The sequence below is a fragment of the Lynx canadensis genome, chromosome B1, assembly GCF_007474595.2.
Source record: "Lynx canadensis isolate LIC74 chromosome B1, mLynCan4.pri.v2, whole genome shotgun sequence".
Taxonomy (NCBI): domain Eukaryota; kingdom Metazoa; phylum Chordata; class Mammalia; order Carnivora; family Felidae; genus Lynx; species Lynx canadensis.
In genome coordinates this window covers 130,452,023-130,475,401 of record NC_044306.2, presented here as the reverse complement: position 1 = coordinate 130,475,401, position 23,379 = coordinate 130,452,023, and the positions used below count along the sequence as shown (strand labels likewise).

General features: G+C 34.3%; 1 protein-coding gene across 1 annotated transcript in view; it reads left to right on the top strand.

The window, feature by feature from the left end:
- Positions 1-10,631, top strand: part of CCSER1 (coiled-coil serine rich protein 1) — an 848,536-nt gene extending 837,905 nt beyond the window's left edge. Inside the window, exon 10 of the mRNA XM_032592937.1 lies at positions 9,961-10,631. Coding sequence (XP_032448828.1) covers positions 9,961-10,086 — 126 coding nt within the window. The 3' untranslated portion in view covers positions 10,087-10,631. The remainder of the gene's footprint in view (positions 1-9,960) is intronic.
- Positions 10,632-23,379: the final 12,748 nt, after the last annotated feature.

Sequence of the window (23,379 nt, the reverse complement as noted above, 5' to 3'; positions counted from 1 at the left end):
TTCTAAATTTGAATATGCTAGTTTAATTTTCATCCTGAAATAATCATTGTCATCTTGGTAGAAAAGGGACACTGTCTAGCTGAGAATTGTGCTCGAAGATATATTTTGAAATCAACATTTTTTTTTCTTATAAGATCTTTGTCGCTGATTATTGCCTACGCATTTGAAAGAAAAGGGGCCTGTGGGTGGCTCAGTCAGTTAAGCGTGGGACTTTGGCTCAGGTCATCCTACAGTTCTTGAGTTCTTTTTTTTTTTTTTTTTTAATTTTTTTTCAACGTTTATTTATTTTTGGGACAGAGAGAGACAGAGCATGAACGGAGGAGGGGCAGAGAGAGAGGGAGACACAGAATCGGAAACAGGCTCCAGGCTCCGAGCCATCAGCCCAGAGCCCGACGCGGGGCTCGAACTCACGGACCGCGAGATCGTGACCTGGCTGAAGTCGGACGCTTAACCGACTGCGCCACCCAGGCGCCCCTACAGTTCTTGAGTTCTAGCCCCACCTCCGGTTCTGTGCTGACAGCTCAGAGCCTGGAGCCTGCTTCAGATCCTGTGTCTCCCTCTCTCTCTGTCCTTCCCCAGCTCACGCTGTCTCTTTTTCTCAAAAAACGAGTAAATGTTAAAAAAAAATAAATAAAAGAAGGGGCGCCTGGGTGGCTCAGTCGGTTAAGTGTCTGACTTTGGCTCAGGGCATGATCTCACGGTTCGGTTTGTGAGTTCAAGCCCCGCGTTGGGCTCTGTGCTGACAGATCAGAGCCTGGAGCCTGCTTCAGATTCTGTGTCTCCCTCTCTCTCTGCCCCTGCCCCGCTCACACTGTCTGTCTGTCTCTCTCCCACAAATAAATAAACATTAAAAAAAATAATAAAAAAAAATAAAAGAAAAACATGATGGCACACTTTGGTATTGTCAAAAGATAGTGTGATAGAAAATGCTGAAAATCTTAATATTATAAATAAAAATTTAGGTTGATGTTGATTTAACTTGAACAGGAATAAATGAATTTATTTTATCTGATAGATCATTAAGGCAAGTACCACTTATAAAATTTACAAATATAAAGTAATATGGTACAGATTGAGTGGAACTCTTTAGAGACATGAATGAATAGAAAAGGAAATATTCTATGTTTTCAACAAACTTTTAGCACTTACCATGCTCCAGGCACTGTTTGGGCAATTGGGATAAGTTAGAAAACATAGTAACAGAAATCCCTGTCTTTGTGTCACTTAAATTCTAATGTGGAAAGATAGATAATACACATTAATAGTAAATGTATACAGTGTGTTAATAGATTTTAAGCATCCCTGGAGGTGAACTAGAGAGTAAACTATAATATTAAATAGGATTATAAAAGTAGACCTCACTGATCAGGTAAAATGTAAACAAAGACGAGAAGCTGTGGGAGTTGATCATGCAGATCCCTAGATGAGGGGCATCCCAGCTGGGATGAGCATCTAATGTAGAAGACCATCTGACATTGTTCAAGGACTACATTAGAGCCATTTTCTATAACAGAGTGATAGGAATGGGGATTCGGAAGAGACGGGATCAGAAATGATAGATGATAGATAGATAGATAGATAGATAGATAACCATATCTTAGCTATTAATCCTCTCTTTTGCAGTACCTCACTACATTCTTTTTTTTAAAGGCAGCCTAGTAGACAGGTTAATGATGTAAATAGCTTAGTATAATCAAGAATGATTTTTCAAATTTTTCATGATTCTGTATTCTACAAATCAAGTACTAATCCTGTCCATAGCTGTTTAAATTCACAGTTGGACTGATGCTACCACCATGAGAGAATTCTAAAGCATTCACCTTTCACTGACGATATTTAGGGTTACTTGTTTTCTGAAACACACATCTTTAACTTCCTATTTAAAATTAGATTAACAGGGGTGACTGGGTGGCTCACTTGGTTAAGCGTCTGACTCTTGATTTTGGCTCAGGTCATGATCTCTCAGTTCAAGAGTTCGAGCCACTTGTCAGGGTCTGCACTGACAGTGTGAAGCCTGCTTGGGATTCTCTCTCTCCTTCTCTCTCTGCCCCTCTCTCACTCATTCTCTCTCTCTCTCTCAAAATAAATAAACTTAAAAAAATAATTAGATTAACAAATATAAGTTGTCAGAAATAACATTACATAAAGTCTTAACAGAGGTTATATGTTCTTGATTCCTCTCATATCTGAAATGGAAGGACATCTTTATCACAAATGACGACCAAGTTACGAACATCAGAAACAATGGAAATACTCCATTTTTAGGGCCAACTTCATTGTATCTACTCATAAAATATCCTTATATTCCCTGGAGCAGGGGAAATTTAACTTATGTGCTATACCAAGATGAGCACTGCTAGAAAACTGGAGGCATGAAAGTGCTATACTTGTTTAATATTTTAGTTAGCCTGGAGCAATGATAATCACAGACAAACTCTATGAAATGTTATTTGTGCTCACATAGTTACATTAATTTTCTTTTAATCTTTGTCTGCCCCAGGAAATATTTCAATTGAATTTTACATTTCTTTCCAAGAAATCAGGAACTCTGGAATCCAGTCTCATTTACTTTAACTTTTTTTTTCACAGTTATTGCCAAACCTAAATGAATTCAAAACCAAGAAATTATCTTGGATTTATTTCTTCAATATATAAAATTGACATGCTTTAAGTGAACTTTAATATAATTCCAGAATCAGCCTTACTCATCCAAGGTGTTACTCAACTTTTCATTTATTACACATATATTTATTTAATTCATTTTAGATATTCATCTCAATACACATAAAACATAAAGTGATAGGTACTCCTAGAGGTAGTATGTGTAGTGGCTGCAAAAGAAACTCTGTAGTCATATACTCTGGGTTCAATACTACACCTCCTCCTAGCTGTGTATTCTTAGACAAGTTAACTAAACTCTCTTCCTCAATTATTCTGTGACAAAAATGGGAATTAATAATGGCACTTGAAACATAGTATAATGGTGAGGAATAAATTATGGTGAGTAATAAAAAATAGTACTGTAAAGTGCTTAGTGTAGTGCCTGTCTTCTAGTAAGAATTCAATAAATGCATACTATTGTTTATATGCTTATGTGTTCATTAAAAAATATCCTATTGTGTAGTTACATTATTACTTAGGAAATCTAGGATGGTTTTCCATTTTTAAAATGTCAGAACTTTAGCAAAGAAGAATAGTGAAGTCTCTGAAACTAATGACATATCTCAGTTTTTCAAAAGGGAGATGAAGAGCAACTCAAAGCTTCCAGTGAATTGATTACAAATATCAAGGCATAGCATTTCAAAGATGATTAGAATGACTCACTTTGAAATGAAAAAAAAAAAGGAAAACAAAGTTTAACACATTTTGACACTTGGTTGTTTTTGGTCCTTGGATAGATTTTAGCCCATATCCTGGTACTTCTGTAAAATTTCAAACAGGTGCACTACAAATCTCTGACTTACAATTTCAATGTAGTTTTAAAAAATTTCTAATATAAGGGCAAAGAGAGGGGTGCCTGGTGGCTCAGTCGGTTGAGGGTCTGACTTCAGCTCAGGTCGTAATCTTGTGGTTCGTGATTTCAGGCCCCACGGCAGGCTCTGGGCTGACAGCTCAGAGCCCAGAGTCTGCTTCATATTCTGTGTTTCCCTCTCTCTCTTTTGCTCCCCCACTCATGCTCTGTCTCTGTCTCTGTCCCTCTGTCTCTGTCTCTCTCTCAAAAATAACTAAACATTAAAAAAATAAGATAAGGGCTAAGAGAGGTATAAAAGAATTACAAAGTATTTTAAAACTATGTTCATTAACTTTAAAGGAAGAGTGGACATTATATGCATGAGTGAATTCTTGCAGTTTTTAAGTAGGTTCAGCAGCCATGGGAAAGTGTCTGAATATCTAAGTCTATTCTGTAAACCTATGATGAGTCACAAATCTCAATACTATCACTTACAAAATGAATCCTAAGTAAGGCTAAGGTTAGAAATCCATACATACAACTTAAGATTTTTTTTTTATCAGCAATGTAATTGAAACTTGACACTGAATTTCAAGTCCCTGCAGCAAGCTGATAGATGAAAAAGCGGATACCCAAATTAAGAAAACCAGAATTTAGGAACCAGATACGATTGACAATAGATGTATCAAGTTGTGTTCAAATTCACCTGAATTTCTTTACTTCTTGAGTAGTTTCATCAGTCTCACTGAGAAGCCATACAAGATCAAAAGATACATAGCAAGAATCCGTAAGAGAATCAATCTGCCTGTCTTAAAATTAAAACAGTGCAGATAGTAGATTTAAAGTTCAGCAGAGATCATCCTGTACAACTCCCATTTTCTTCCCATCCCCACATAATTTTCTTGGTAGGTTAAACCGAAATCTAGAGTTAACATTTTCCTCATCTTCCAAAGTGTTATTTTTTCCTTAAAATGTGTTCCTGTTTAAGATGAAGAAATATCGTGATAAGAAGCCGAGAAGCCAGAATTATTTTACTCACACTCTTGTCATTCTTTGGGGCTGTAAACCACAGCTGCAAAACGAAGTCAACAATAGCAAGAACTACAGTGGCACATATTTTGTCTCAGGAAATCAGTCCGAAAACAGAGTAGAACAACTCAAAGATCATTTTAGCTCAAAGTGGGAAAAATGATTTGGTTGTAATATATAATAAGATTATTGTAAAAATTGAATCACCCAGGTCAAACAGTTGGAGCAGTGCTTGGCACAAAGAGAACACCCCCAAAATAATAATTATTTTTTTATAACTGTACTAATAGTCTTTAATTTGGCTAATATCAAAAAAGGCAATATCTTGGAGCACCTGAGTGGATTAGTCGGTTTATTGACTCTTGGTTTCAGCTCAGGTCATGATCTCAGGATCGTGAGATGGAGTCCTGCATCAAGCTCCACACTGACCTGACTTAAAGGCTTAGACTTACTTTGGTACTCAGACCAATTCCTGTCATCCCTTAGGCAATCATATCTCCCAGATCATACTTAGAGAATTTTTAGTGAATCTGATTATACTCTAGATCATTTGAGTCCTTTATTGAGACACAATATTACCTGAGGCTCTGTAAATATATAGAGAGTCCTTTTAGATCATTTTTCCTTGCCCATGTGGCTCCCAAATTCTTGGCATCAGATTCTCTGACTCACTTCTTTGATCTTAAGATTGAAGTTCTTTCAATAAGTCAGTGCCTAAGTTATGACCAATCTTTTTACGTAGTTTACACGATATACCAGATCTATGCTGGAGAGCTTACCCTCCAGCCCCTATTCCATCCAAACAGGTGTACTTTTTCTTAACGTCCTGACACCCAACTCCTCTCAATCACTGCATTGCCTTGAAGAATCATCATGACTCCTGCATGAGATCCATGTTATAATAAATTTGAGTTCTTGAGTATACAACATATTAAACATTTTGAGTGCTATGAATTTAAAGAAACTTGACTAAGGATGAATGGATGAACTAGGTATCTGGGCTCTTAAAATATTGAATTAAGTTTTGCTTTTGTACATACTAGCTCTATATTCAGATCATATAATTCAAATTTTGAAACTTTAGATTTTCTCCTTTGAAAAAATAAGTTTAAAATACACACCTTGACTTCCGCTTCTATTCGTGAGAGCGTAATGACTATGTGACTTGCTATAATAGTTAGACATATGAACAAAACATATATTAAAATTCTCACACATTAAAAAATAGAGAGAGAAGCACTGTAATGCCTGAGAGAAGGGAAACAAATCAAGAGTGCCTACAATACTTAGATTTCAGCCTGGAGGCAATGTTTGGACCATGGTTCCTGGAGGGACAGCCTGGAGAGAATTTCAGGATCCTTACATTTTGTAGCTGAGGAGACAAATATCTGAGTTTGGAGAGAATAAGACAGCTAGAATTTGTGGGACAGATTACCAGAAAGGAGGGGAAAACACAGAGATAAAACTCTGGAAATCTATATTGGTGTACCCCTGAGAATTTTGTTTGAATAGTGATCTTTACAAATGCAGAGTGAAATTTTACAAGGCCAGGCAAAGAACAACTGCTGAAAAGGAATAATTGACAGAGAAATTTAAGTAAATAAATTCCCAGAGATTTCACAGTTCTGGGAATCTTCATGGATATTCAGTGGAGAGCACAAATGGTCAAGCTCTAGTAATAAGAATAAGTAACTCTAACCACTTCTTCAGACCCATTCTAATTTTTTTTTTTTAACAAGCCTCAGGAGGATCAGTATGACCCACAAGTAACTTAACTATTTGCCAGAATCAATTCTAACTCCTTCTAAGGTAATAAAATCTAGCATTAAACAAAATAAAAATCACAATGTCTGGCAACCAGTAAAAATTTACTGGACATTAGAAGAAATAGGAAAATATGACTCATAATTAGGAGAAAATTCAGTCAATAGAAATCCACCTGGAAATGATAGATGATAGAATTAAAGAAGAGAAATTCAAAACACTATTAAAAATATATATATTTCAGAGTGCCTGAGTGGCTCAGTCAGTTAAGCCACCAACTCAATTTTGGCCCGGATCATGAGATCAAGCCCCGCTGTGGGCTCCACGCCCAGTGTGGAGATTCTCCCTCTCCCTCTGCCCCTTTTCTGCTCATGTTCTCTCTCTCTCTCTCTCTCTCTCTCTCTCTCTCTCTCTCTCTCTCTCAATAAATAAGTAAATAAATAAATAAATAAATAAATAAAGGATTTAAAATATGAATATGATGACAGAAAAGTATATTCAAATTGAATTTCTAGAGATTAAAACCAATATAGCTGAAGTAAAAATTTCACTGAATGAGATAAATAGATTAGACAGAAGAAAATATCAGTGACCTTGAAGATGTAGTAATAGAAAATATACAAAATGAGGCCATCAGATTCTCAAGAGAAGGGAGAAACTTTTAAACAAAGTGTCAGGGCACCTGGGTGGCTCAGTCAGTTAAGTGTCCAACTCTTGATTTCAGCTCAGGTCACGATCTCACGGTTTGTGAGTTTGAGCCCCACATCGGTCTCTGCACAGTGCAGAGCCTGCTTGGGATTCTCCTTCTCTCCTCTCTCTGCTTCTATCCCACTCATGTGCTCACTCTCTTTCTCCAAATAGATAAATAAATAAACTTAAAAAAATTAAAAAAAACCTCAAGTGTCAGCAGCTTGTAAGACAATAACAAGCCATTTAATATTTTGAGTACCAGAATTAGATGGCAGTGGAAGTGGGAAACAGCAAAATTGGTTGAAGAACTAGTGGCAAATTTTTCCTCACAATTTTAAGAAAGTCCTAGCTACCTCAAAAGGTGGTCATGAGTGCCAAATGAGAAAGTGTGTATAGAGAACATTTTTACTTGTGCTTAGTCAATATAAACATTCTCATTGTTTGTTGTTTATAAATATTTTCCAGATATTTTAGATTCTTCAAATAAAAGGCATGAAACAGAGGCATTTTGCTCAAGTTGGTCTCATATTTAGACATGTTATGTACATGATAATGATAATACAAATTAGAATAAGAGGAGGAAGAAGGAAAGAAGAGAAAGAAGAAAATATTTTGGGATATACCTTCCTGGTCCTTTGTTAGTTATATGCTATAAACATTCCTCATTCAACCTTCACACAAACACATGGTATAGCTGCTCTGTTATTATTTTTTCAAGTAAAAATGAGGTTCAGAGATATTATATAATTTGTCAGCACATAGAAAAAGGTGGCAAACCAGAGATTTAAACCTCTATCAGTCCAAATTCAAAAGCATATCATTATACCATTTCCCATATTCTAAAAGTATGCGCATGAATGCCTCCTTAGAATGTATTTTTAGCCTACACTGCCAGGTTTAAGAACCATGTTGAGATTTTGTTTTATATCTTTTCCTATATGAGTTTTAGGCCTTTCAGAATGTATTGTGTAAATGTAGGTAATTTTCTACACGCAGAATTCAGGCTGTCATTTATTTATAAGAATAACTGATTTGCCAGATTGATTCTAGGGCCTTTTCTAGAGTCCATAGTGTAATCATGTTTTTATGACTAAGTTAGTGTATTTAATATTCTGTTGTTATCTGTCTAAACAATTCAAGAATGAGTTTCATATGTGGAAAGATAAATTTTAAAAACTTTTTATCAACTTTTTAAACATAAAATGCTGTCACCAAATGAAAAAAATGTATGCCATGAATTTCCTTATAACTGAATATTTAATAAGTAAGTTATCACATTTTCAAATGCCATTTAACAAAACCTCAAAACAGTAGCAATCTTTCTAAATTCCAAAATATAAGACTAGAATGCAATATTTTAAGTCTAGCACATATTTCTTGTAGGCGAATTTTCTTACCAAATGTGTTGGCAATAATGTAGAATATATAGTTGGGGTTATGTCCTATTCATTTTTTCATCAGAAATTGAGCAAAATTTTGACTTAGTCAAAATTCTTAATGATAATTATAAAATTTTGAAAACTGTGAGTTCTAAAGCTCTGTCAAATAATTTAGAGGCATGTAAAAATATTTATAATAAAGATATTTATTGGAGTTTTTTTATTTTTTAATATTTTTTCAATTTCCCCTGGTAGTGTTCTAAAGGAAAGAAAAAATGAAATGGAGATATAGACTAAATTATGAGAATATGTGAGTCCTCATTTGGTATTTTAAAAATTTACCCTCAATCTTCAGAAACTCTATCAAAGTAAACATTGACTTAAAAAATAAGTCCACACTCCTACTTTTTAAACAATTCACAATTTGGCCAGTATCTTAGCTTTATTTCCCCACCACTCCTTGGAGCCCACTTCACAATGTATACCAGTTAATTCACCCACCGATTCTAGACAGCTCAGAGAGGTACTTCTCGAATTATTACATGCATATGAATCACCTGGAAAGTGTGTTAAATGTATATTCTTTCTCAGCATGCCCTGGGTGGAGTCTGAAAGTTTGCATTTTGTAAATAATAACAGCCATTTTTTATTAAGGTATAATTGATATATACCATTATGTTAATTTCAAATCCACAATATGATGATTCAGTATTTGTGTATACTGCAGAATGATCACAGTAAGTCTAGTTGACATCCAACACCATATAGTTCCAATTTTTTTTCCTGTGATGAGGAATTTTAAGATTTGCTTTCTTAGCAACATTAAATATGCAGTACAGTGTTATTAACTATAGTCACATGCTGTACATTACATGCCCATGGATAGTCTGCATTTTTAAAAAATGTTTTTAGCCTTATTTATTTTGAGAGAGAGACAGAGTGTGAGTGGGGGAGGATCAGAGAGAGAGGGAGACACGGAATCTGAAGCAGGCTCCAGGCTCTGAGCTGTCAGCACAGAGCCTGATGTGGGACTCAAACCCACGAACTGTGAGATCATGACCCCAGCCGATATTGGACACTTAACCGACTGAGCCACCCAGGTGCGCTGGATAGTCTGCATTTCTAATGAGCTCCCAGGTGAAATGATGTATCAGACAGCACACTTTAAGTAGCCTGGTTTTTAGAGGATTGCATGCTGTTCTCCTCTTAATCCTCACAGACTGTTAGATGTGACCTCCTTGGGCTGCTATGTGAATGCCCATTCCCAGACTGAATGAGCCTATGTCACCTTCTGCTCAGAGAAAATCCTGTATGTACTCCTTCAATTTGGAACAGAACCTTTTACATTGTGGTTTCACCAAGGGAGAGGCAAGCGCTACTAAAACGAATGCTTTACATTTTGTTTTAACTTACGATCTTAGTCTTTAGCAAGAAATGCATTGGTACCACATTTGAGGACTTACTCAGATACCAATATTGGCATATGCATGAGATTTTCATCTATATTCAGATTGTCTTTGTTAAGTGAATTATTTTACTTCAGAATATTTGCACTATTACCAATTATTATTCGTGACTTCGTTGCCAACAATTATATATGTATGTATACATATATATATATATATTTTTTTTTTCTCTCTCTTTCAGGGTTTGAACCTGAAAAGACTGGAGGCAGTACAAGGAGGGAGAGAGGTAAGAAAGTCTAGAGAGAGGGAGAGGAAGAAGAAAAAGTGGTTACAGTGTTGCAATGATGTGGTTGGTAATGGTGACTGATGATGATGATGATGGCGTATGGGGTGTGTGAGAGGAATTTTTTGTACATATATCCCATTCACTCTGGTCATATTTTACACATTTTTCTAAATGTATCCTTTGTGCTTGTTCCTCTGAAGCCTAAGAGAGTACTGATCTCTGATTAGCTAAGCATTGTTCCTGTTAAAATGGATTTTTATAGCAGCAAGACCCTCTAGATGGGAAGAAAAGCCTTTTAAACAAACATTACAGTGCAATATTTAAAATCCCTCACTGAGAATTAGCAGAATTCTAACAACGCAAACGTTGTATGACATCTGGGATTTTTTTACTCTCCTATCCAAGGCCACTGGCATACACTATCAACCTGGCATGCATTATAGATAGTGGAAAGTTGCTTTGGGAAGAACAACAACTTTAAAACTTTCTTTAATATTGTTACCCCAGATGCTTTATAAAGAGTGGAACTTTTAATAGTATCAAACATAATACTATATCACACACGTCATATATATTATGATTGCCTAACCTTGCAGACTTAACCTTGATTAAATTTCTTTCCATGCTAAATATGTGAATGCTGTACTTTGTGATTTGGGTTGGTGGGGATGGAGGGAGGGTGGAATATTAACATTTAATATTTTCTTTTTGCCCAAAAGGTAAGTTTATTTTTTAATGATATTTATATAATATTTTTTGGGAAAGTGAAGTTTTTTGTCTTACAAAAAAATAATAGTAAATATTACTCCCTCCCCATCTGTGGCTTCTCTTTTCTGTAAAAAGAGCTTTCTCTGTATTAAGTTACAGAGTATTTTCCCTTCTTTCTTTGCTGTTTTAAATTCCAGTTATGTGGTTCTTAGTATTTGGCATTTTAGATCCTAGTAAACTTGTTATTTAGGGACTCTTTCCTATTTATTTGCTATTTTCCATCCAGAATAATCTATTTCTTTTGAGAGGCACATAACTGGCTCACATTGGCAGGAGAGCTGGAGAAAGTGACATATAGATACATCTTTAGATATTTTTCATGTTGTAGGAAAGCAAAGTAATAAGTATATGGTCATTTGTAAGACAGACTGTGGGGGGGAAAAAAAAGTGTGTACCATGGGAGGAAGACCTCAGAGCCATATAGTTTCAGGAGGGTAACTGCTGTCATTCAGACATGACCAAAATGGATGCACTTAGAGAAAGAACTTCTCATCACCTCGTAAGTGAAAGTTTGCACCCAACCAGTGCTGCCACACTTTATCTCTGCTGATCCAATGCCTTTAAGGAAATCTGATTTGGAGTCACCCAGCTTCTCCCTGTTGCCTCCTAGTCCAATAACAACTATGTGTCCAAAGGAAACTTAAATCCATACACACAAATAATGGCATTGCTAAATGGTAGCAAAATTTTGCATTTCCTTATCAAGCTTTGGTGATTTCTCATGTTATTTTAAAAAGCCTTATGACTGATTTTTATTGAAAAGAGTTACTATTAAATTTTATTGCTTTTTTTTCATTTCTCTGATTTTATTTTTATTAGAAATGCACTCATGGGTAAAAGAACATGTTGATAATGTGTTTAAAATTTTTTTCTTAAAACTATGTTATGATTTGCATGAAAGCCAAAATTGTAATGACCTACAATTTAATACATACATCTGTATAGAGGGGACAACATGATTTGGGTCTTCCCCTTGAGGTTAGTGGAGTAGTTGTGAAGAAGGTAAGTTTATCAAATTGATGATAGCCCAGTATTCTCCTCTGGCACCTGACGCCACCAATCCAGAATATAAACTAAATGCTGACTATTAAATTCAAACAACCACTTTGCTTTATCTCTGTGCAGCACTGGATTACTTGAGCATACTTCTAATTAACCTAACAGTCACCTTAGTCTTCCCGTGTTTATAGAGCCCGATATATTCTGTGGTAAGAAACTTTATTTAGAAGAGTTATCAGACATTAGATGAAATATGCTGTGAAACTGTTCTGTGAAGTCTTAGTGGTAGGGTGATCTATAAACAGAGTCCAATGGCTAGGTTAAAAGTCTCCTGATCTGTCTTGTTTATGCAATGTGATATGTCTTACTGATTCCTATTTACTGTGCTATTATATGTGCCTTACAAAGATGTATAGTATGCTTCTGATTATGTTGAATTGAAATGTGTGGGTTTAGAAAATTCTTAAAGCATTCTTTTAGAATTCTTTATCCTAATGCTATTGTGATTGATGAAGATTTAATAGCAATGATTACTTCTTAAAATGAATTAATTCATCTTAGTTTAAATGACAGATACTCCCGCTAGGTGTTGATGGATATAATACTAAGGGCCTGTTACCAAATATTTATAAGAAGGTTTAAAAAGCGTTGTTTAAAATGCTCTATTTACTTATTTGAGATAATGACAATGTTAGAGCATGCATGGAAGATTGAAGCAGGCAGTAATATCCTATTTAGCTAAGTGGTAAATACTATTAAAAAGCTAATTACTAGATAGGAAGGCCAGATTTAAACACTACGTGCTGTATAAAAATATAAATTGCGAAGTGATTAAGATATAAATTACTTTTCCTGAGGAATGGAGACAGGTAGCACCTAAATCACTTGTATTACTGTGAAATATTTGAAAATAGAGATCAACTGTATTTTTAAAAGTTACATTCATATTTTTGCACATTTATACATGCATAATGTGTGTAACCTGAGAGGGCTAATCATAATAGATATTTAAAAAGGGAGATTAGTGGAATGCTGTACAAAATGTGATTATTTAACTGCTATTTCTACCTGATGGTAATGAACTTCCTGCCACCGGTAAGATCTTGTAACTCATAGAAAAACCTCGGTAAAAAGTCACTGGCTGTGACACACAGATAAATCAATGTGTCTCTTTTCTCCAGGAATTTCTGTTCTACCATACAGTGCTTTGCTGTTAAATGTAGATAAAATCAAGTTATTATCATCGGTTTTCTTAAAAGACTATATAACTTTGTTACTTCAAGTGATATTATGTATTCCAAGGTACAATTTTTGTTTGCTAACTATTAAGGATTGGTCTATGTGCATATGTGTATACACACTAATTTTTAGTGGCAAATTGTCTCTACTTCCATCCTACCTCAAAAATACTCAGTCATCCATATTCTGGATATCTTATATCACAAGCCTAAAGACACATAACATGTGACTTGATATCATGGATGAAGATAACTGATTATTATGGTTGTATATCTAAATCAGGGTTAAACATTTAATTTCAGACATTTTGCTGAGTGTGGTAAGCTAATATGAGAGACATAGACTTTTGGATTGTGACTGTGTTGTTCGAAGTAACAGAGATTCCAGAACCATAGAGGTGATGGAGATGAACACAAGTATGTAATGATCAAAGATCACTTGATATATATAATTTGATATATATAATTTCAGAGCTCAGATCTCCCAAAGTTATGACAGAATAAACAGAGATTATGTGCCATTCTTTACCTGGAATTCTGGAAGACAAGATTAATATTGATGTACCTGAAGATTTTGAATAAATAATTCTATACTCTTATAAAACAGATTATGAACACGCTTCTCAAACATCTGAAAAAAAAAATAACACTTTAGATAATTTCTATCATTCCTTAGGAATATGACCAAAATATACTATAGACCTATGCATCCATTTTCTAGAAAAAATTCCCTGCTGTGGGGTGAAAATATTTCAGTGGATTATATTTGGCCATGATATAAAAAAAATCCAGCTAGGGGATTGCAAAAAGCAGACAGATTCTGATAGACACATTGTTAGGAAAAAGTAGATATTTCAAATTATTAAAATAGCTGATTTATGAAGGTGTCATTCTCAAAAAAATCATGAGCATGTCTTGCAAACTACCTGTTTTATAGTCCAAAATGTTTCACTTTGGCTATTGAACTATGATATTCCCAATTCTCTATCTTGTTTTGTTTGTTTTGTGTTTGTTTTTGCCAAAAAACCATAATAGGAAATTATAGATACGTGAGCTTTCTAATACCTTAAGGAAACATAATTAGAGAACTTGAAAATGTAGATTGAAAATTAAATGTTTAGTTAAATGCTATTTACACAACCCTACTTTATATTTAAATACATTAATCATTTAAAATAATAATTTGAGGATTTTCTCTATTTATATAAGATGCACTTAAGCATATGATCTTTCTAAAAAATAATTATTTTATTTTAATAAATAGTGAATTTATGCCTTTTTCTAATATGTGGATAGACTGTATTGTTTTATCCCTTGAAAAATTACAAATTTCTACTTGAAGCTGAAAGTCAATTTTAAATTTGAGACTTAAAAGGGAGAAAATTCAAAGAATAAGATAAATGTTACTCCATAGTTCAAAATAATTTCTCTACCTGGAATATTAGCACAAGCATTATATCAAGTGGAACAAAATAAAAGTCACCTTTGATTTTTCTTTCTATATATAACTTAATTAGTATTAAGCGATGACCTTAGGTCTAGGTTATTGCTTAAGTTAGGAAAACTCAGTATTACTTCCTCCAGGTCCAGCAGGTCACTGGAGAGAATGTTTTAATGGAATAATAATAATAATAATAAAGGTAAATATGTTATCTCTAAGAATAGAACTAAACTTGAAGAGAGTGTATTGTTCTTGGAAATAAGAATAGCAAAAACTGTTGAAGTGCTATTGTTTCTTAAAATCTAATATTTTATGTCATTTTGAATTTATAGAAGATAACTATACTTCTTTTGTGGCTCTCTGCATCAAATAACAATCTTTACCAAGAACAGATCTTGATTACCAGTTTTCTTTATAAATTTTTCTGCAAACTTTCTTCATTTGCATGTTTTCTTTGTGTTCAATATGCAGAAGAGACTGAATGTTTCTACTTTTGTTCAACTTTACCTATCCCATTCTTGGTTGCTGTAGAGTTTTGTACAATAAGAAATTCTTTGATACCCTCAGTGATACAATGTTGGAAGGGAATTATATATTGGCTAATATTGTATTCTTTTTTGAGATATAAAAGCTGATGATAACTCTTCATTTTATAGCTAGAACTATGCAGTGGTTCAGTTTGCTGATGAGATGTAACTGGTTTACAGTTTGATTTTGAGATGAAGAGACCTATAAGGACTCAGTAAAAAATAAAATATTCACTTTTTTCCCCTTTTTAGAATTGACAGGCAATAAGGGAGGTGAGAGATCTTTGTGCTTATAAATTGATAAGAATTTAATTTAAAGAATTACACAAGACCCTAATAATTATTACTGTTTTAAAGGTGGTTGAGAAGACAAAATGAGTTAATACGTGCTAAGCTCTTTGAGCTGTGCCTTCCACGTAGGAAGTACCCAATAAATGGCAACAATTACTATTAATTTTTCATATTCTCTGATCTTCATCTTTTCTTCTGTCAGACACAGAGTGTCCTTGTTTTTGGAAGATTTTACTCTCTACATGAACTAGCCTACACCGTGAAAATCAAAGAGATTCAAGGCCTAACATGACACTTAAAGGATTTTATATTTCTGAATTGGTTCTGAGATAGCAAAATTTCAAATAGGACAACAAAATGTACTTGGAATCCATCATTGAACCTCAGAAATTCTTTTTTTTTTTTGAATCTGAGAATTCTTAATTTCCTTTTTATATCATAGATAACAGAAAAATGTATTTAACTTTTCCACTTAGCATTGTTTGCAGGGAGCAATGGATAAGGTCTATAAGTTTTCTAAGCTATTTTTCACATCCTCCCTATTTTCCGGGTGATCTTTAAATTGGAAGATCTCTTCCATGCTTATAGACCACTGACATTCCAAGAGACTGTCCAAAAGAAACTCGTTGATTAAGCATAACTAAGCTTATTAGATCCACTTCGGTAAGAAAGAACACATTCTTAGTAGTATCTCAGATGAGGAAAAAAATCCAAAAGAGGTGCACACCATTTAATTTTTATCCTCCTCCTTTTGGAAATATTTCATTATCTACATTAGATATTCCTTGACTATGCACATCGTGACAAAACAATATTTCCCAAGAGAAGCAGTAAAAAAAGTGGGAGGAGAGGAGAACAGTGAAAGGAAGCCAGCCTCAACAGACATGACATCCCTGTGGAAGGATGAAGGAGGACTTACATATAGGCAACCTACTACTTATAAACACAGAGACCCACACTAAATAATATTTACAACATGTTTGAACAATAATTTGAAGCACAGAGAATTCCGTCAAGCAGAAATCCAATAATTATGTTCTTGTCAAAGTTTCCCAAAATTGACTCTGTAATTTCAGATTGTACTGGATGGAATTATGCCAGTTAGAGACACATGCACATGAGTTTAAATATAAAGTAATGGGGAATTTGACCTAGAGGGCCAAATAGATTAAGAAGACCACATGAATATTTTACCGGGGCAACTTCCTGTCTTAAGAACCTGGCCTAAGCCCTGGTAGGGAACCTGATAAACTCTCTTGAAACTAAGTGGAACCAACAAAATTAAACTGAGGAAAGTCCTTATAAAATTTGGAAAGGGTACCCAAGAGGTAAAGTTTATCTAGAGGAAATTGGTATGTCAAAACCTTCTAAACTCATGAGTGCTTGTAGTTGGACCTCTTCTTATTGACTCAGAATGGAAACTCACGAAAAGAGACCACAGGTTGTGCCTGCTGTACATAGAAGGGCAGGTATTTTCATATAGGGCAAGAGCTTTCAATTTTAGTTAGATAACCACATGATTACTAAAAAATATTCTCATTTCTAGGAGGCAGAAACTCTGTGTTTGGGAGATTGACAAAAAGAACTTAAAGATTAGACCAGTGTAGGGGTTACCTCACTGTCGCTCTCAGAGAGCCCTCTGAAAGAGAGACTTCAATGGCCTCAAAGGATCATGTTTCAAGTACAGGAGCTTAAGTCAGGTTGCACAGGGATTTCAATGAGACCTCTTGTGTATCTCTGTAATTTTTGACTGTTGACCTAACAAAACACCACAAGGAAATAAACCTTTTGATCAAGCAAAACTAAGTTTATTAGATCTGCTGAAATTAAAAAGAACACTGCATTGACGAAGTTTTAGTAGGTCTGTAAATAGGAAAGTTAGGAGGATACAGAGAATGGGAAATGTGGAGGATAGTTAGACAGTAGTAAAGTCCATGCAGGATGATTTAAAGGCAAGTCTTGTGGGGTGTCTGGGTGGCTCAGTCAAACAACTGACTTTAGCTCAGGTCACGATCTCACGGTTTGTGGGTTCGAGCCCTACATCGGGCTCTTGTGCTGACAGCTCAGAGCCTGGAGCCTGCTTCAGATTCTGTGTCTCCCTCTCTCTCTGCCCCTCCCACACTTGTGCTCTTTCTCTCTCTCTCAAAAATAAATAAAATGTAAAAAAAATATTTAACAGCAAGTCTTGTAAAGCAGGTAATAGAGACTAGGCAGGATTTATGACATGATAGCTTTGTATTGATGTGTACAAAATAAATGAAGATTTTGACTTCAGAGTTCTTAAATGCATCATATTTTCTTTGCTTATCAGTCTGTTTTCAAAAATATTTGGAAATTTGTAAGGATTTTTAATTTAAAGTGGATTTTACAAAGAGATAAAGACTAAGAAGGATTACAGTAGAAGGATTTTGACTTTCAAATCATATAAATTTAGATATATTTTATAAGGAAGATATATTGTTTTTAGAATCAGTTAACTCTGGGAATGCCTTCAGTTAAAAAGATAAAAACAAATTATGGTTTTATTTCACTGTCTTATATGTTTCTTTGAAAGTACATTCTTAAAATCAGACATTTCTTTTTGCATTGTTGCTGCTTTTTGTGAATATACAGTTATTTCTTGACCTTTATCTGTGTCAGTTGATACAAAGGAAAATTTCTACTCCAGATGGTCTAATTAAGTCAGCCGGCTTTTATCAGAGATGTATTTATTCATATATAAATTAGGAGATCTCTTATGATTCCTTTCTTAATTACAAATAGAAGCCAATTGCCAACTCAAAAGTATACAGAAGAAAATGAACATTTAAAAAATATGCTTAATCATAACTTAGTAAGAGAATATCTTTTCTGTTTGGTTTTAGATTTTCATGTAGAACAAATAATCCCCATAGAAATGTTCAATTGTATTAAAATTCTGTAAGCCTACAGGAACATGTTGCTTCTCCTTCCTAAAGAACTTCACTGCCTTCCTTTTCTCTACTTGGAAATAGATCCCCAAATCTCTTACTATCTTTTGGTCATTCCTTCAGTTGAGGACAGTTATTTGACATTATGTCTAATTTCTGTTTATATCCTGTGCTGAAATCTGTCCCTTTAAGACGGTTCTCTGGACATGGATACTCAGCTTACTGGAATGGAGCAATCCTGTTCAGTTCCGTTGTTGTCCTTTAATTATATCACAGGACTTTCCTCAGTCCCTAATCAGTGATCATCACATTGTTACCTAGAATGTGATCTAAAACCTTTAAGTACAGTTACCTTATAATAAAATAATATATTTAGGATTCTTTAGCTTCTAAGAAACATTGTATTATTGAAATATTATATAAACAATTGTTTTAATTAGATTGAAATATAAAGATTAGAGAACTTCAGACTCATGAAAATAACAGTTGTGGTCAGAATAATAGCTTGAAATTCAATTGCGATGATGTACTATATCAGAGGCCACCATAGCGAAGTAGCACAGACCGGGTTGCTTTAACAATAGAAAATTTCTCACCTATCTAGAGTCAGAAGTCCAAGATCAGGGTGTTGACAGGTTTGGCTTCTTCTGGACTTCTCTCCTTGGCTTGCAAAGGGCATGGTCTTTCCTTATATGGTTTGTCCTCTGGGCATTCATATCCCCCACTGTTTTTTGTGTGTTCAAATTTCCTCTTATAAAGACACTAATCATATTGGTTTGGGTCAACCCTAATGACTTCATTTTACCTTAATTGCCTCTTTAATGGCCCTATCTTCACATTCTAGGGTACGTGGAGCTAAGGTTTCATCATATGAATTTTGGGGAGACACAATTCAGCTGATAACACACACTAAAAGTAATAGAATGGCACCAATCCATTTCCCTCAAAAGAGAAGTTTCCTTTCTGCCTTTCACTTATTTACTCAGGAGCATCTTTTCTCTTCAGTAACCTTGAAATTTGATTATATTCAAACTCCATCCATCAACAGTAAAAATAAAATAAAGTAAATAAAATAAAATAATACATGTGAACAATTCCTTATCTGCAATTCTAACATTAATCCCAAATGCTTTGAAACAGGTACTTCCCAAAGGGAAGTTCAACCTCATTCGGTGACCCAAACTGACCTGAACTAATATGAACCTATTTATATTACTTTTTTTTCCAACTTAGTTTGGACATTTATATGTTTGGCTACAAAAACATCTGTACATTTGTACAGGCTGCTGCTACAAACTCTACTTAAGATATTCAAAACCTATGGTATATGCTCTGTATTACGATTTTAAAATTGGGGCAATTCTGAATTACCAGATACATATGACCCTAAGAATTTTGAATAAGGAACCGTAGTTCTGTTGTAGTATACATTTTACTCTAAACCACTAGAACAATAGAGTCCTGTGTCTTCACCATAAAAAGCATTTGAATTAACTCAGTAAGTGCTTGTCCTGTGTTTACTAAGTACTTTCCATCGTTGTAAGCACTTTATACATATTCACTCATTTAATCCTCACAACAAACTTTTGAAATAACCACACTATTATTCTCATTTCAAAGAAGAAGAAAAATAAAAAAAAAATTAAATAACTTGCCAGAGACTTATAATTACTAAGTTGTGAGACTGGGGTTCAAACCTAGAAAATACAACTTCAGAGTAAAACTTCAACATAGCACCATGACTCAGGATGAGTAAAATGAAAGATTTACCACAACTGGATATTTTGACTCCTGGGATTCCTCAGGAAAATTATCTAATTTTTACTCTGTAAACATTCATGTTGTCTCTCTCTCATTTCCTCTTTCCCCCTCTATCTTCTTGCCCATCTATTGATTGCATATCAAAATCATCTCATCCAAGACTGTGACCACAGCTACAATTTTGTCCTGGTTAGGGACTGATTAACCACAAAGAATAGAAATCTATTTAAAATTTATGTTAATTTAATAGTGGCAGGTGCATCTTTGCAGAGAATATTCTGGATTGTTTGGAAAATGAACAATCAGTTCTTTTTCTCTATTTCTTTATTCTCTAATTCTGTCATTTTTCTGTCTTTGTAAACTATAGCTTCTTCACTCTTTTAACATATACTTTGTACCCCCCCTCCCACCATTGACTACCTGCAAATGATGATCTCAGCTATCTACTTTACAGCTGGACAATCACTTCTAATTATAGACAATGTGGTGTGATTTCCCCCAACTCATTCATATGCTTCAGTCAAATAAATGCACTTAGCAACAGGAACTAGGATAAGAAAAAAATGATGTTTTTTTTCTTTCTCTTTATTTCTTTTTTTCTTTTATGATGTTCAAATGATAAAACACCATTTCACTCGTCCTGTTAGTTTATCACTGATGATAAACTCATGATCTGGATGTTCTCTTTAAGACCGTTCTGATAAGGGAAGATATACTGTAAGTGGCTCTTTTGGAATGGAGGGTGAGGCACTGTTTTCTCTTTCTTTTATTATTTTCACATCAATAAGAGTTGGGTTAGGAAAATACAAATGTATCTGAAACAGGCAGCCTGTGTCACTTTCTGCTTGACTGGGGTTGTCCTCTTAATTACGTCCAGATAATTATTGCAAAATTAACTTTTCAATTGTCCCTCTCTCTGACTCTATTATATCTGGAGTGGGGTGCATTTGTGGGGGGGTATTATCTTTCACTGATTAAAAACAATATGTCCTATAAAGGGAGATATATAGTTGAAATGTAACTACATTGAAGCAGTTTTCTATCCAGATGCTATCAATCCAATGTATATCTGATCCATTGTATTTCTTAAACCAAATTATTGCTGATACGTGAATGTTGAACATTAGGATGACCTATACTTCTCTTTTGTAAGAGAGAATTCACAGTACACTTGCTCGTTCATTTCTGCATGGCATCATAGACATTTACAAATAGGACCTAGAGGAATATTCTCTAAAACAGTTGCGAGAAAATAAAGGCTTATGGGAATTTGTATTCTTATTTGTAAGTACTCAAAAATGTTAGATTCAAAATGAGTAAATTAATAATATTTAGAACTTTTAAACCAAATCATGAGTATTGTCCTATGCTTGCCCATGTAAAAATTACTTGAAATTAGATTTATTTAATATTATAGCAGTCTGAATTTTAGAAATGAGACACATTTGTTGAAGCACATGTAATCAATTTTAACATTCTGTGCATACTATGTATAACCATTTGGCTACCTTTTACCAAAAATGGAAAAATGGTTTATTTTGTCTTTCTTGCTTCCAATTGCAACCTATTAAAGATGTTGTTGCTTTCTCCTCTAGCAAGTTATATTTAATAATGTATTTGCTCTAGTTTACTTTCTGGAAGTAAAGGTAACAAAGAATACTGAGAATAAGTAGTACCTAGTACAAAAATGCCAAAAGTGGACAGAGTTCGGAAGTTTCAGGGAGAGCAAACAGTCTTCCAATTTGCCTTGCAAAAGATATTACTAATCTTAGCAAACAACTTTTGATGAAATAAAGTGAGTGATAGCCATGTTGAAAATAGTTCAAGACTTGGCAACAAGAAAATGAATGTGAAAACCATATGGAAGAATCTGGAAAGTGAAGAGAATTGACAAGAACAAAGAGGTGCTACCTGGAGAACATAGCAACTTCAACACTCATTTCTGAAGAATAGAGTGCTTTATAGATGGTTTTGTGTAGAACATAGACAAAGCGAGGTCAAAGAAAACTGCAAACGATTTAGGTGTTAATGGAGCTTCAATAGGATCATAATACAATTTGTATGAATTTTATATATGTTTTGTAGACAAAAGACATCTGTGGCACACAAATTCATTAAATTTTCCCTAATCAAGAAATGACTGTGTAATAAGAGGCAGCATAGGATAGTTGGCTTTTTCGAATTTATTTATTATTTTGAGAGAGAGAGAGAGAGAGAGAGAGAGAGAGAGAGAAAGCAGGAGAGGGACAGAGAGAGAGGGAGACAGAGAATCACAAGCAGGGGCTTAATGTGAAGCTTGAACTCATGGACCAAGAGATGATGACCAGAGCTGAAATCAAGAGTTGGGCTTTTAACTGAGCTACCCAGGTGCCCTAGTAGGCTTTTTAGAGAACACATATGTTACAGCTTCCAATTCCAGTTATGTCCTTTGCTGAGCAATATGATGTTGAGCAAGTTGCATAACCTTTCTGTACCTCAGTTTCTTCATTTTAAAATTAAAATTTGTACCTTACCCCATGGAATTGTTATAAATAGATTGAGATTGATATTGCATATGAAAAATAATGGTCTCAAGGTCTCAATGTCTATAAAAATATTCAATATGGAAGTTTTTAATACTGTTATTATTTGTTATTATTACTGTTACTTTGAATTAATAAAGATAGTAGACATTCCACTCTCTGAGAATAAAGCCTCTTAACTCAGCACCACATCTCAGATGGAATGTTTTTCAAGGAAGAACTTTTCAGGGATTCCTACTTGCAAAAATTATACTCGATACATAATTCTATACCTGGTTATCTTATGTTTATCTTACTACATCCTGAGTCTTTATTTGTCTCCCTACCAGGCTTTCAGGTAGACAGAGTTCCTCTCAAACAGGTTATTATTCACCTTGCACTCACAAAACCTTGTGTCATTCCTGGGATATAGTAAAGCAGCAAATAAATATTTGTTGAGCTGAATATTGTTCCTTTTTGGAATCACTGAGAGTTGGGTTTAAAATATCTATGCCAGTTCCTTTTTATATTGATCACTCATTTATTCCTTTCCCCTTTCATGTAGTTAATTTATATATTTTGGTTTCATTAATAAATATTAAAGTAAACTTAGTAAGTATATTTAATTTTATTTATTCCATTATTTCCTACCTAAGTAAATAAATGCTGATAATGGTTGATCATAATTTAAGTGAATCTGAGGTATAAAAATATGAAATTGTGAGAAAAATAAATATTTATGTAGCCTCAATTGTGGGAAAAATTTTAATATAATTTATATTTTTTTTAACTTGTTAAGTTTCATAATTTCAAAGCTGTTGATTCAAGTGAGGTTTAACGTATATTTATGCTCAGAGAGCCTGGGTGGCTCCGTCGGTTAAGCGTCTGAGTTTGGCTCAGGTCATGATCTCACGGTTCATGGGTTTGAGCCCTGTGTCC